This window comes from Festucalex cinctus, chromosome 5, assembly GCF_051991245.1.
Source record: "Festucalex cinctus isolate MCC-2025b chromosome 5, RoL_Fcin_1.0, whole genome shotgun sequence".
Classification (NCBI taxonomy): Eukaryota; Metazoa; Chordata; class Actinopteri; order Syngnathiformes; family Syngnathidae; genus Festucalex; species Festucalex cinctus.
In genome coordinates this window covers 31,939,636-31,953,551 of record NC_135415.1, presented here as the reverse complement: position 1 = coordinate 31,953,551, position 13,916 = coordinate 31,939,636, and the positions used below count along the sequence as shown (strand labels likewise).

At 44.4% G+C, this 13,916-nt stretch overlaps 1 protein-coding gene across 1 annotated transcript; it reads right to left on the bottom strand.

Annotated features, from left to right (window-relative positions):
• Positions 1–4,999: 4,999 nt before the first annotated feature.
• On the bottom strand, positions 5,000–13,795 carry pik3ip1 (phosphoinositide-3-kinase interacting protein 1). Its single transcript, XM_077521554.1, has 6 exons — positions 13,344–13,795; positions 13,050–13,160; positions 12,329–12,445; positions 9,867–10,058; positions 9,712–9,790; positions 5,000–6,857 (listed from the first exon to the last, which is right to left on the bottom strand). Exons 1-6 carry the CDS (start codon positions 13,444–13,446, stop codon positions 6,620–6,622), a joined length of 840 nt encoding a protein of 279 aa, XP_077377680.1. The 5' UTR covers positions 13,447–13,795; the 3' UTR covers positions 5,000–6,619.
• Between the last annotated feature and the right edge of the window lie 121 nt (positions 13,796–13,916).

Sequence of the window (13,916 nt, the reverse complement as noted above, 5' to 3'; positions counted from 1 at the left end):
AAAGAAGCGAAAACTTCAAAACCGCCGCCATTTTTGTAGTCCCGAGGTAGACACGTGGCGCCCACGCCCAGCGACAGCGCCCTCTGCTGTCGCGGGTGGCTTGGGCTTGATGACGTCGTTCATCCCGTTCGCGGCAGTCTACGACGTAAATAAGCCATTAAAATTCCCTGGATGAGTTTATTTCACAAAAGACAGTTGAAAGAATGAATCATTAAGTCAACTGACAACCGAAAAACGTGCCAAATGCACAGCATTATTCCAAAAACAACCGAAAGAAGCGAAAACTACAAAACCGCCTCCATTTTTGTAGTCCCGAGGTAGACACGTGGCGCCCACGCCCAGCGACAGCGCCCTCTGCTGTCGCGGGTGGCTTGGGGTTGATGACATCATTCATCCCGTTCGCGGCAGTCTACGACGTAAATAAGCCATTAAAATTCCCTGGATGAGTTAATTTCACAAAAGACAGTTGAAATAATGAATCATTAAGTCAACTGACAACCGAAAAACGTGCCAAATGCACAGCATTATTCCAAAAACAACCAAAAGAAGCGAAAACTACAAAACCGCCGCCATTTTTGTAGTCCCGAGGTAGACACGTGGCGCCCACGTCCAGCGACAGCGCCCTCTGCTGTCGCGGGTGGCTTGGGCTTGATAAAATCATTCATCCCGTTCGCGGCAGTCTACGACGTAAATAAGCCATTAAAATTCCCTGGATGAGTTTATTTCACAAACGACAGTTGAAAGAATGAATCATTAAGTCAACTGACAACCGAAAAACGTGCCAAATGCACAGCATTATTCCAAAAACAACCGAAAGAAGCGAAAACTACAAATCCGCCGCCATTTATGTAGTCCCGAGGTAGACACGTGGCCCCAACGCCCAGCGACAGCGCCCTCTGCTGTCGCGGGTGGCTTGGGCTTGATGACATCATTCATCCCGTGCGCGGCAGTCTACGACGTAAATAAGCCATTAAAATTCCCTGGATGAGTTTATTTCACAAAAGACAGTTGAAAGAATGAATCATTAAGTTATATGACAACCGAAAAACGTGCCAAATGCACAGCATTATTCCAAAAACAACCGAAATAAGCGAAAACTACAAAACCGCCGCCATTTTTGTAGTCCCAAAGTAGACAGGTGGACAGGCTTGATAAAATCATTCATCCCCTTTCACGCCAGTCTACGACGTAAATAAGCCATTACAATTCCCTGGATTAGTTTATTTCACAAAAGACAGTTGAAAGAATGAATCATTAAGTCAACTGACAACCGAAAAACGTGCCAAATGCACAGCATTATTCCAAAAACAACCGAAAGAAGCGAAAACTACAAATCCGCCGCCATTTTTGTAGTCCCGAGGTAGACACGTGGCCCCCACGCCCAGCGACAGCGCCCTCTGCTGTCGCGGGTGGCTTGGGCTTGATGACATCATTCATCCCGTTCGCGGCAGTCTACGACGTAAATAAGCCATTACAATTCCCTGGATGAGTTAATTTCACAAAAGACAGTTGAAAGAATGAATCATTAAGTCAACTGACAACCAAAAAACGTGCCAAATGCACAGCATTATTCCAAAAACAACCGAAAGAAGCGAAAACTACAAATCCGCCGCCATTTTTGTAGTCCCGAGGTAGACACGTGGCCCCCACGCCCAGCTACAGCGCCCTCTGCTGTCGCGGGTGGCTTGGGCTTGATGACATCATTCATCCCGTTCGCGGCAGTCTTCGACGTAAATAAGCCATTACAATTCCCTGGATTAGTTTATTTCACAAAAGACAGTTGAAAGAATGAATCATTAAGTTAAATGACAACCGAAAAACGTGACAAATGCACAGAATTATTCCCCAAAAAAACGAAATAAGCGAAAACTACAAATCCGCCGCCATTTTTGTAGTCCCGAGGTAGACACGTGGCCCCCACGCCCAGCGACAGCGCCCTCTGCTGTCGCGGGTGGCTTGGGATTGATGACATCATTCATCCCGTTCGCGGCAGTCTACGACGTAAATAAGCCATTTCAATTCCCTGGATTAGTTTATTTCACAAAAGACAGTTGAAAGAATGAATTATTAAGTTAAATGACAACCGAAAAACGTGCCAAATGCACAGCATTATTCCAAAAACAACCGAAAGAAGCGAAAACTACAAAACCGCCTCCATTTTTGTAGTCCCGAGGTAGACACGTGGCGCCCACGCCCAGCGACAGCGCCCTCTGCTGTCGCGGGTGGCTTGGGGTTGATGACATCATTCATCCCGTTCGCGGCAGTCTACGACGTAAATAAGCCATTAAAATTCCCTGGATGAGTTAATTTCACAAAAGACAGTTGAAATAATGAATCATTAAGTCAACTGACAACCGAAAAACGTGCCAAATGCACAGCATTATTCCAAAAACAACCAAAAGAAGCGAAAACTACAAAACCGCCGCCATTTTTGTAGTCCCGAGGTAGACACGTGGCGCCCACGCCCAGCGACAGCGCCCTCTGCTGTCGCGGGTGGCTTGGGGTTGATGACATCATTCATCCCGTTCGCGGCAGTCTACGACGTAAATAAGCCATTAAAATTCCCTGGATGAGTTAATTTCACAAAAGACAGTTGAAAGAATGAATTATTAAGTTAAATGACAACCGAAAAACGTGCCAAATGCACAGCATTATTCCAAAAACAACCGAAAGAAGCGAAAACTTCAAAACCGCCGCCATTTTTGTAGTCCCGAGGTAGACACGTGGCGCCCACGCCCAGCGACAGCGCCCTCTGCTGTCGCGGGTGGCTTGGGCTTGATGACGTCGTTCATCCCGTTCGCGGCAGTCTACGACGTAAATAAGCCATTAAAATTCCCTGGATGAGTTTATTTCACAAAAGACAGTTGAAAGAATGAATCATTAAGTCAACTGACAACCGAAAAACGTGCCAAATGCACAGCATTATTCCAAAAACAACCGAAAGAAGCGAAAACTACAAAACCGCCTCCATTTTTGTAGTCCCGAGGTAGACACGTGGCGCCCACGCCCAGCGACAGCGCCCTCTGCTGTCGCGGGTGGCTTGGGGTTGATGACATCATTCATCCCGTTCGCGGCAGTCTACGACGTAAATAAGCCATTAAAATTCCCTGGATGAGTTAATTTCACAAAAGACAGTTGAAATAATGAATCATTAAGTCAACTGACAACCGAAAAACGTGCCAAATGCACAGCATTATTCCAAAAACAACCAAAAGAAGCGAAAACTACAAAACCGCCGCCATTTTTGTAGTCCCGAGGTAGACACGTGGCGCCCACGTCCAGCGACAGCGCCCTCTGCTGTCGCGGGTGGCTTGGGCTTGATAAAATCATTCATCCCGTTCGCGGCAGTCTACGACGTAAATAAGCCATTAAAATTCCCTGGATGAGTTTATTTCACAAACGACAGTTGAAAGAATGAATCATTAAGTCAACTGACAACCGAAAAACGTGCCAAATGCACAGCATTATTCCAAAAACAACCGAAAGAAGCGAAAACTACAAATCCGCCGCCATTTATGTAGTCCCGAGGTAGACACGTGGCCCCAACGCCCAGCGACAGCGCCCTCTGCTGTCGCGGGTGGCTTGGGCTTGATGACATCATTCATCCCGTTCGCGGCAGTCTACGACGTAAATAAGCCATTAAAATTCCCTGGATGAGTTTATTTCACAAAAGACAGTTGAAAGAATGAATCATTAAGTTATATGACAACCGAAAAACGTGCCAAATGCACAGCATTATTCCAAAAACAACCGAAATAAGCGAAAACTACAAAACCGCCGCCATTTTTGTAGTCCCAAAGTAGACAGGTGGACAGGCTTGATAAAATCATTCATCCCCTTTCACGCCAGTCTACGACGTAAATAAGCCATTACAATTCCCTGGATTAGTTTATTTCACAAAAGACAGTTGAAAGAATGAATCATTAAGTCAACTGACAACCGAAAAACGTGCCAAATGCACAGCATTATTCCAAAAACAACCGAAAGAAGCGAAAACTACAAATCCGCCGCCATTTTTGTAGTCCCGAGGTAGACACGTGGCCCCCACGCCCAGCTACAGCGCCCTCTGCTGTCGCGGGTGGCTTGGGCTTGATGACATCATTCATCCCGTTCGCGGCAGTCTACGACGTAAATAAGCCATTACAATACCCTGGATGAGTTTATTTCACAAAAGACAGTTGAAAGAATGAATCATTAAGTTAAATGACAACCGAAAAACGTGACAAATGCACAGAATTATTCCAAAAACAACCGAAAGAAGCGAAAACTACAAAACCGCCGCCATTTTTGTAGTCCCGAGGTAGACACGTGGCGCCCACGCCCAGCGACAGCGCCCTCTGCTGTCGCGGGTGGCTTGGGCTTGATGACGTCGTTCATCCCGTTCGCGGCAGTCTACGACGTAAATAAGCCATTAAAATTCCCTGGATGAGTTTATTTCACAAAAGACAGTTGAAAGAATGAATCATTAAGTCAACTGACAACCGAAAAACGTGCCAAATGCACAGCATTATTCCAAAAACAACCGAAAGAAGCGAAAACTACAAAACCGCCTCCATTTTTGCAGTCCCGAGGTAGACACGTGGCGCCCACGCCCAGCGACAGCGCCCTCTGCTGTCGCGGGTGGCTTGGGCTTGATGACATCATTCATCCCGTTCGCGGCAGTCTACGACGTAAATAAGCCATTAAAATTCCCTGGATGAGTTTATTTCACAAAAGACAGTTGAAAGAATGAATCATTAAGTTAAATGACAACCGAAAAACGTGCCAAATGCACAGCATTATTCCAAAAACAACCGAAAGAAGCGAAAACTACAAAACCGCCGCCATTTTTGTAGTCCCGAGGTAGACACGTGGCGCCCATCCGCAGCGTTTCTAGATTCTTGTGATGATTCAATATTTGTGTTCATAACTGCAGAATGACCAGCAGGGGGAGCGCAAGGTTTTCGTGTTGGGTAATCTTCCAGTCTGTATCAATTTCGTCGAATGAAATTAAACAATCCAGTTTCCACGTTTGTTTTTATTTCAGTTTCACTGAAAAGCAAACAAATACAAGCACTTATTTTCAATGCAACTGTCTGTTATATGAAGACAACAAGTCAGCACACAAAACAATTGAACAGCAGTTATCAAACTCCAGTGATGTAGCAGATTGGCGTGTTTAGGACGCAAACGCTATACGTACATACGTACATGCATCTTCGGAGAGAACATTAGCGGGGACTGTTGATGTCACACAAACGGCGTGTGGATAAAATGCCAGCAGGCTCCTGCAGCAGCTTTTCGCTTACTTCCCGTTCCGCCCGTGCCTGCTGTGTGCGCTGCTGCGGGCAGTGTTATGTCATCCAGAGGACCAATTTAACTGCCTCTCATGCTTCCTGAGAGAAACACATTTCCTGTCACTCCTTAACCTGTGGGACTAAAGCACATCTTTCTCAAAAGTACATTCCCAAGTAGAGTACCATGCTAAGGCATTTGGGGATGGGGACGCGTTTTTCTTTTCTGCAGGCTTTTTTTTTGCACTTCATCCTGCCTTTGAGGAGGGTGGGATGCCTATTTTTACACACGTGCCCATCTGTAAGTAACCTTGCTCTCGCAAGATGAATTCTGGCGGTATTTGTGCGTTCACAAACTCGGGACAATGGGGCATATCCCACGGAAGAGGCGGGACGTGATTTTGCACATCAGTTTATTTCCGGTCCGGGTTTCGAACGCGCAACCCAGGAACACAAAGTCGGAAGCACACGTATTTTTGACGCAGCCGACACGTCGCAAACCGAACCGGACACAAACTGTTGTGCAAAAAGCAGTCCCGCCTCTTCCGTGGCATTTACCCCATACCATCGAGTACCGCTCCTGCAAATAACTGCCGTGGTTCGGACCAATCACAGAGCAACATTGTGTTTGAGGGCGGGATACGCAGCTGTGACAAAACCAGGAAGCAAGCGCCAACGCCGGGGCTAACAAACAAACCTAACGTGGACGAATGGACTCGACTATGAATTCTGTTCTCGCAGGATGACTCACCGTTTCCTTGTTGAATGTTGAACAGCGAGAGGCGCTTCGTTCATTTCTAGCTTGGTAAGACGTTTGTGCTTTTCCCCCCTTGGAAAAGAACGACGAACGGACACAAACGCATTTTCATCCGTGGCCGTGATTGGTTCAAACAAACATGTAGAGTGTCGCATCGTCCAATCAGCTCCAATTATTGTCGCGAATGTCCCGCCTTTTCCCGACGAAATGACTGTGGAGCGGTACCAGATGGATTGCCAGGTTGATCTGGAAATCCACCCCTTTATACAAATCTATATACAGTATATTTATATACATGGTTATCCGTGGGCACAGCCAGTGGGTCAATTCGTCATTCACTTCCTGTGCGTAGTATGTACAAAACGATGCCCATGCGACTCCAAATAAAGAGGGCAGGCAACCAGCTTACTTTTTGTTGCGTATCAAATATAGCAAACTACACATCGGATGCCTCCTTGTTTGCAAACAGACGTCCTCTTTTGTCTGATGTTGGCAAAAATGGAAAGAAAGAGGACATGGGCAGCAGTTTTCAGCTCCAAACGGCATTTTGGTCCACTCGATGAGAAGAACATATTCCTCAACTCCTGACTCACGCTCCTGGTGTGCCCGCTTGCTGGCCCATGAGGGGGTCGGCGCCCTCCACCGCCTCCTCCTGGACCGGGGTGGTCTCGCACTCGCACTCGCACTCGCACTCGGCGGTCACCACGATGGTGTTCTCGTCGACCAGTTCGCACGTGGGGTTGGAGAAAGCCGACAGGGGGAGGGTGATCCTCTGCATCTGGCGCTCGGACGCTCGCTGCTCGTGCTGCTTCTTCAGGTCTCGGCCCCTGTGCAAGCACACGTGCTTATTTGATCCATTTTCTTAAACCATCGTGATGCAAGTTTTCAGGACATTTTTGTTTGATTTTAATACGCTGGCTGGTGCCTTCAGATATGAGTGACCTGACTAAAGGGCTCCTCTGACTTGAGATATAAACACTTTCATGGCAACAGTGAACACGAATGACTTCACCACGAGTAGCAATTTGATTACTGTATGCACGTACAGTATGTCTATTATACTGCCCCCAGGTGGCCAAGGAACGCACATCAGTAGGGGTGTTAAAAAAAAATCAATTCGGCAATATATCGCGATACTACAGCACGCAATTCTCGAATCGATTCAATAGGCAGCCGAATCGATTTTTTTTAAATCCATTTTTGATGGAAAAATAGTCAACAAAATGGGATATTTACAAGGTTTTAGGTGAATTCATGAGTATACATTTATACGTATTCGCACACACGCACGCAAACGCACACACACACACACACACAAAAAGAAAAAAAAAAAGAAGAGCAATGATGATAAGACGTTGAATCGGTAAGACTACCGAATGAACAATTCTGAGCTCTTTTAAAAAAAAAAAAAGAATGAGCAACAAGATGGACATTGAATTGAAGCATAAAATGTAGCAAAAAGTGTTTGTTTTTTTTACATTCTATTTAAATGTGGCATTACTATTTTTATGAAGTAAGTTGTATTCTTACTAAAAATAAATAAATAATAATAATAATAATAAATTTCCATGGGAAAAGATGATCAAACATTTGATTGTCTCAACTCGTATCCATTTTCTTGACCGCTTCTTCCTCACAAGGATCGCGGGGGGTGCTGGAGCCTATCTCAGCTGGCTCTGGGCAGTAGGCGGGGGACACCCTGGACTGGTTGCCAGCCAATCGCAGGGCACACAGAGACCAACAACCATCTCAACTCGTATCTCAAGACATAACTGTAGGTAGACGATCGATCGATCGATTTCCCAACAGTAGGGAGAAGAACGGTGAAGTCAAATTCCTCCTTGAAAGTACATTCTTTCTTCCGGGGCACACATATTGCCTGATACATAATTCTACTCTTTTGAATTGCTCTGCACAAAAGCTCGGCTCTCTCAGGGTGAAATATTTATGCCCATTAGCAAGAATAAAATCAGTGCTGAATTTGAAAGCTGTTTGGTTTAAATCGTGTCCAGCCCAAGGCGGAATGTTGCGTATTTGCGAGCCTTGGATCAACTGCTGTGACGCAACTTGGGCGGAAACGGTGGCAGATGGTGACCGGGACAAGCTGGCACGACTCAGCGATTTTGAGGATGAGCCATATTTGTACCGATCGGGATCCAAACGCGACAAGTACAGTTGCACTCAACTTGTCTGTTTTCTGTCCATTCCTTTTCTACCCAGCTGACTGAGTAAGAGGATGAGCACACACAATCGCAGGTCACATGCAAACTCCCGTTCACGCCTGCGGACTATTCAGCCTTGGATGAAGCTAACGTACTGTGAGAAATGGATCCTGTATGCTATGTAGGAAGTGAAGCCAGAAAGCTTGACTGATATGCTGACCACATGCGTCCATGTGTCTGTGTGATCGGAAAGACAAACGGCAAATGCTGTTCTTGGACCTAAAACCAATCACGTTAACATTCTCCTCCTAATGAATCGGCCTCTAAAAATAGACAACAACTACACAAGAGCAACTCATAACGGCCTCCTCTACATGATCCTCTTTCTCAAGAATCGAAAATCAAAAAGCTCTTGTAAAAAAACAAATGTTCTTTGTGACATTGAATGCAAATGTGCACAAACACGGACAATAAGTGTGGAATGTGCAACACACGGTGCCATTAAAGTTCGCGTGCCGTGCAACGGACGCTGACCTCTGCAAAGTTTAAAGCTGAAAAAAAAAAAAAAAAAAAAAAAAGACATTGTGCTTCTCTAACTTGAACCGTCGCCTCGAGCAGTGGAGCACGCACACACATGCAAACAAAAAAACTTTTTGTGTAAAGAAACACCAAGCGGAACACTAATTTTAAAAAAAATATATATTTTTTTAATGTTTTTATGAAACCTCTTAACATACATAGATCATACATCCAAGATGTCCGGTGTACTTGCTCATGTTCATTATACACATATACAAGCCACACTCTACAAATATTATTCATCATTTATACATTGACTGGAGTGTTGAATGGCGAAACTTGTCCAACATAAAATCTGTTGGCAAGTGTGACCATTTTCCTTCCTTACTGGGGTGATCTCAAATCTAAAAGAACGCATCGCGACTGCTTTGAGTGTGTCAGTAAAATTCTTATTCGATCCATATGTATTGTAAAATGCAAATGATGAGAATTTAACAGATTTTTGACTATTTCGTTTTCTGATGACTTTTGACTTACACTCCCTACATTTGAAAACAGACATCTAGACTTTCTACTCCTTAATTTGCCAATCAATATACGTGATCAACCTCATCTGATGATGAAGCTATTTTCTTTTCTTTTCTTTGTATACTGTACTTGTACTTTTAAGAACAGTCGAGTCCCGCATACTCGCGGTTCGGTACCAGCGGATTCGCATAGTCATGTTATATTTGTTTATTTTTTTTATCTTTAAATTCCTTTATTTTATATTATATTGTTATTATTTTATTGTATATTAATTTGATTTATGTATTTATCTTTGAACATGTATTTATTTTTTCAATTTTTCCCGGATTTCCCCCAAATTCTCCTCACATTTTTCAGCATTTTTTTTTTTTGTTTTTCCCCAGAATTGTTTGGGTTTGTAAAAAGATAAATACAGAAATCCCAGTGCCTTTCAATGGCCAAGTACTTTTTCCACAATTGCTCAGCCACTGACCTTTTGTAGAAGTAGCCAAAAGTGATGCCCACCCCAAGAACGATGATAACCACCATCATGATGATGCCGAGGGCGTAGCCTGGAAAGGACGTTCAGCAAACAGCAAGTAAGTAAAAGTCATCATGGTGTACATTTTGCCACGGCTGTCGACATACCGAGCGTGCCCAGATCTTTTTTCTTTTTGGGCCCGGTGCGCACCCGCTGGCTGATTCCCATCACTGGCTGCACGGCGGCGGCATCTCCCGAAGATAACAAGCGCGTCTTTAAGGGGAGATCAGCGTCCGGGGAGGGCGTGGCCGCCGTTGCCCGGGCCGACTCCGATTCTGCCGCCTCGGTGGAAGTGAGCTCTGGAAACACAAGAAAGCAGCATAAGCGTTAAGGACTTTGAACGTTTGGAGCGCTGCCAACGTATCATCACGTGAGCAAAAGCAATCGTTACTCTATTTGTGTCCATTATCCAAGCTACATCTCGTCAATATATGGAGACAGTTTCATGGGAGTGATTGAATTCATTAGCAAGCAGCTCACAAGTCCATCACTCGATCCATTTTCCATAAGATTTGTCCTCATTGAGGTTGTGGGCAGGTTGGAGACGAACACAGCTGATTTCTGGGAGCGGAGCAGGGTCAACTCTCGGACTGGTTGCCACTCAATGACATGAAGACAAACCAGCAGTCATTCACATTCATGGACAGTTTCGAGAGGGCTGCTCAAAGTCCAGCCTGCAGATCATTTATGGGCCGCTAGTCCCAACGTACAAGGTTTTCAAGGCACAAAATAGTTTGCGCAGGTGAAAAAGGGCCACTGGAGCATTTCAGACTAATACTGTATCAAAACAACGTTTTGTGAAATGATGCCGTGTTGTACAAACACAAGATGGTCGAACTGAAAGCCTAGTTTCAAACGGGCGGATTTTGGTGGGCGTGGCCAAGGCTCCCCATTCAAAGTGCTTCTGTTTACAAAATGAGTTGGGCGTGGCCTAGGCTCTCTGTTGCTAATTTAGCATGCGGCGCGTGCCGCAACTTTTTACTATTTACAGCACCAAAAGGTGGCCACAAAACAGACAAACAAACAAACCCCTGGTTGACCACAACGCGATGTAGAATTCTAATTACGGTGCGCCATTTTGAACTAAAAATATTTTTTCCCCACAGATAGGAAGCAAAACTTTTGAATCCAACCAGAACTCATTCGCTGCCGTCAGCACAATTCGGGAACGGAGATTTTTTGCAAGTTCAAGCGTTACAGTCGCCCCCCCAAAAAAAGATTGATTGTTTTTTTTGTTTTGTTTCTCTTCTTCGTGAAGCATTTTTTGACTTGGTGTGACTTTACTAAGGAGCGACCTGTAGTCCGAAAAATCCGGCACTCACCATTTTTCATGTAATTATTTTATCGCCTATAAGTGTTTTTCATCCAAATATTTACTGTAACTAGCCTACAAGTGTGTTAGGATAGTGTAAGAGCAGGTCCTGACTTGCGTACAAATTGGCTTTACGTTGCCGTCGTAGTATTGGGATGGAAGTCTGTCGTAAAGCAAGGCCCGCCTGCATAGACCAACGTTCTCCCGCCAATTACTGCTCAATGCCTTTTAGCGCCTTCTCCTCAAGCGAAAATTAGAAAGGAAGTTTAGTATTTTCTGAAAGTGGTTTGGTGTTCCCCCAACGTAGCGCAGTTCATTGTTCGCAGCCACACTATAAAACGGACTTTTTTTTTTATAGCGATTGTTGTCATGAGTTTTGACAGTTAATTTGGCCAGGATGACAGTAAAAAGTTTCTTTTTTCTACACAAGATTTTCACCTATTGTGGGTGGGTTTGGAATGTGTCCTCTGTGATAAACGGGAATGATAGAAATTAACATGTTGATTTTGTTTATAATGTGTAGATAGAAACGAGGCCCTTCAAGTGCAAAATAAGCCTTGATATCATAACGTGTGCTTTCTGGTTACTGTTGCTCCGATAATGACACCGCTGATGCCCGAGCTGGAAGAATGTTGCAATCTTGCTCCTGTTGAGCTGTACGACTGCAAAACGTTTGGGCAAAGATCTTGGGGAAGGAAGCGGCGGTCATAAAATGGCGCTGCAGGCTCATATGCTTGGTTGGCTTTCAGATCTGCGCTTTAACATTTTTCCCACATCACCCATTTCCTTTGCAAGCACGAGTCGGTTGTTTACAAACTTGACTTTTAGAAGGATGTTACATCATCAAGTGGAGCAGCCAATAGGTGAAGTGTGAGGTGTGGCAAAAAAAACAAAAAAAAACAAGTCTAGCAACTGAACTTGGCGATAAGAACTGTTATTGTTTGAGACAGGAAGGCAACAAAAGGCAAATTAAGAGTCTAGATTTAACTGTGATTTAACCAACTGACCTACTACTTGTTTTACTTTCACTTGGATGATTTCGGATGAGAACCATCCATCCATCAAAGTTGAAAAACATGCTGCCAATTTTTCCGGGCTGACAAACAAACGTTTTGGAAGCTGCACAAAAATGTCATCTCCAAGAACATAACTCACTTGTAAGCACTCAAAACAAATCAAGCAAGCTGTTTTGATTTTTTTTTTTTGAGGGAATTTTCCATGATTTCCAGTTGTCGAGGAAAAGCGGTCAAACGTCACCTTGGCATGTCTGGATGGAACAAAACTGCTTCTGGACCGTCCCGTCGGGGCCTGTGATGTAGCACCAAGGCCTCTCCGAAGAGTCCGGATTTCGGCAGTAGTTGTGATCTCCCACACCTACACCAGGAAGGAGCAAAACAGCACACGTCTCTTTCTGATGCCCTCATTCAAACGCACGCACACGCACGCACTTGTCCTGCTGTGGCTGCCTAGCGCTGGACTCATTAATCATTCACACAACTTCATCACACAACAATGAACAAGCCGCCATGGGGACAAAGACAAGAAAAAGCAGCAGCTGCTGCTGCTGCTGCTGCTGCTGCGCAAAGGAGGCCATTTAACACCATAAACACAAACAGGGATGTTCATGCTGTTATGAATCATTTGAGAATTTATTTCAGATCCATCTTAAGGTCCATGCACTGTACTACTAGTAACATAATTTTGCATCACTAGGAAAATAATTTATCCATTAGTATGCTGAAGTTTACAGAAAAAAACATACAGCTGCAAACTGTCCATATAACCAGTAAGACAGTTATACTAGTCTGCCCTAGTCTTACTAATAAGGATAAAGAATGCAATAGAACATCAAGTATATCAGATAAATGCTGAAATGGCGTTCTATGCACTTTCTTCGTCATAATGTGCATTGAGGCACGTTAACAATCGGAAGCATTATTTTTCCATATTGACCCATATAAACATGAGATGAACTTACCTGTGTGTGCATCATACTGTGTGGACGTGTTGGTCCAATTTCGACAAGTCAGCCCCGAGGAGGAACTCTGCTCGTCTCCTCTATAGCCCACTCCATTGGACTCAATGCATTCTGCAGAATAACAAGTTAACATGTGAGAACAGGCTGCAATTAAAACAAGATGAGAAACAAGCTGTGGGCTGAGAATGACTTTTTTTTCTTTTCTTTTTTTGAAATCAATACAATAAGACAGAAATGTCTGCATTGTGTTTGAAAAAAAGGGAGAGAGAGAGAGAGAGAGAGTCGGCGATTTACCTTTTTGGTCTGTATTTAACACGCTGCTGTCCACGAAGACTGCGCTCAGGAAAAGAACGTGCAAAGACAGAAACATCCTGTACGGGCGACGGAATGAATTCATTTCTCAAGATATATCTATCTATCTAGATTTCGCAATTAAAAGAGAAAGAGCCTGTGCTGAGGGCGACAGACACACTGCTCTTCCTCCTCGAGGAAAGTCTCAGCCCTTGTTTTTGCCAAAAAGACCAGCTCGCCTTTCCTAGTAAACAGCCTTCGGTTGGAGGAGCTGTGACGACAAGCAGCAACAGCAGCAGAAGAAAAAAATACACCTCCAGGTCCTAAAGCCTCACGTGTTCTCACGTACGTCCATTCGACGGTCCCGACATACGCCGTTTCGTGGTTACAAACGGAAGCAAGTCGCTCATTTGCGCAGCGGCGGAAGAATACGTCGCCATGGGAACAACAAAGCACGTTAAATTACGGTCAAAAAGAAAAAAAAAAAGAAAAAAAAGGGGGGGGATATGTTTTTCATACAAATATTTATCGTAATTATGACAACTTGAGATTAAGAATATTATTCAATAAGCTTGC

Coding starts and splice junctions, on each gene's coding strand:
- pik3ip1 (XM_077521554.1), bottom strand. CDS start 13,446: ATGAATTCATTCCGTCGCCCGTACAGGATGTTTCTGTCTTTGCACGTT. Junction 12,446..13,049: donor ACAGTATGATGCACACACAG/GTAAGTTCATCT, acceptor TTCCTGGTGTAG/GTGTGGGAGATCACAACTAC. Junction 6,858..9,711: donor TTTGGCTACTTCTACAAAAG/GTCAGTGGCTGA, acceptor GTGCTTGCACAG/GGGCCGAGACCTGAAGAAGC.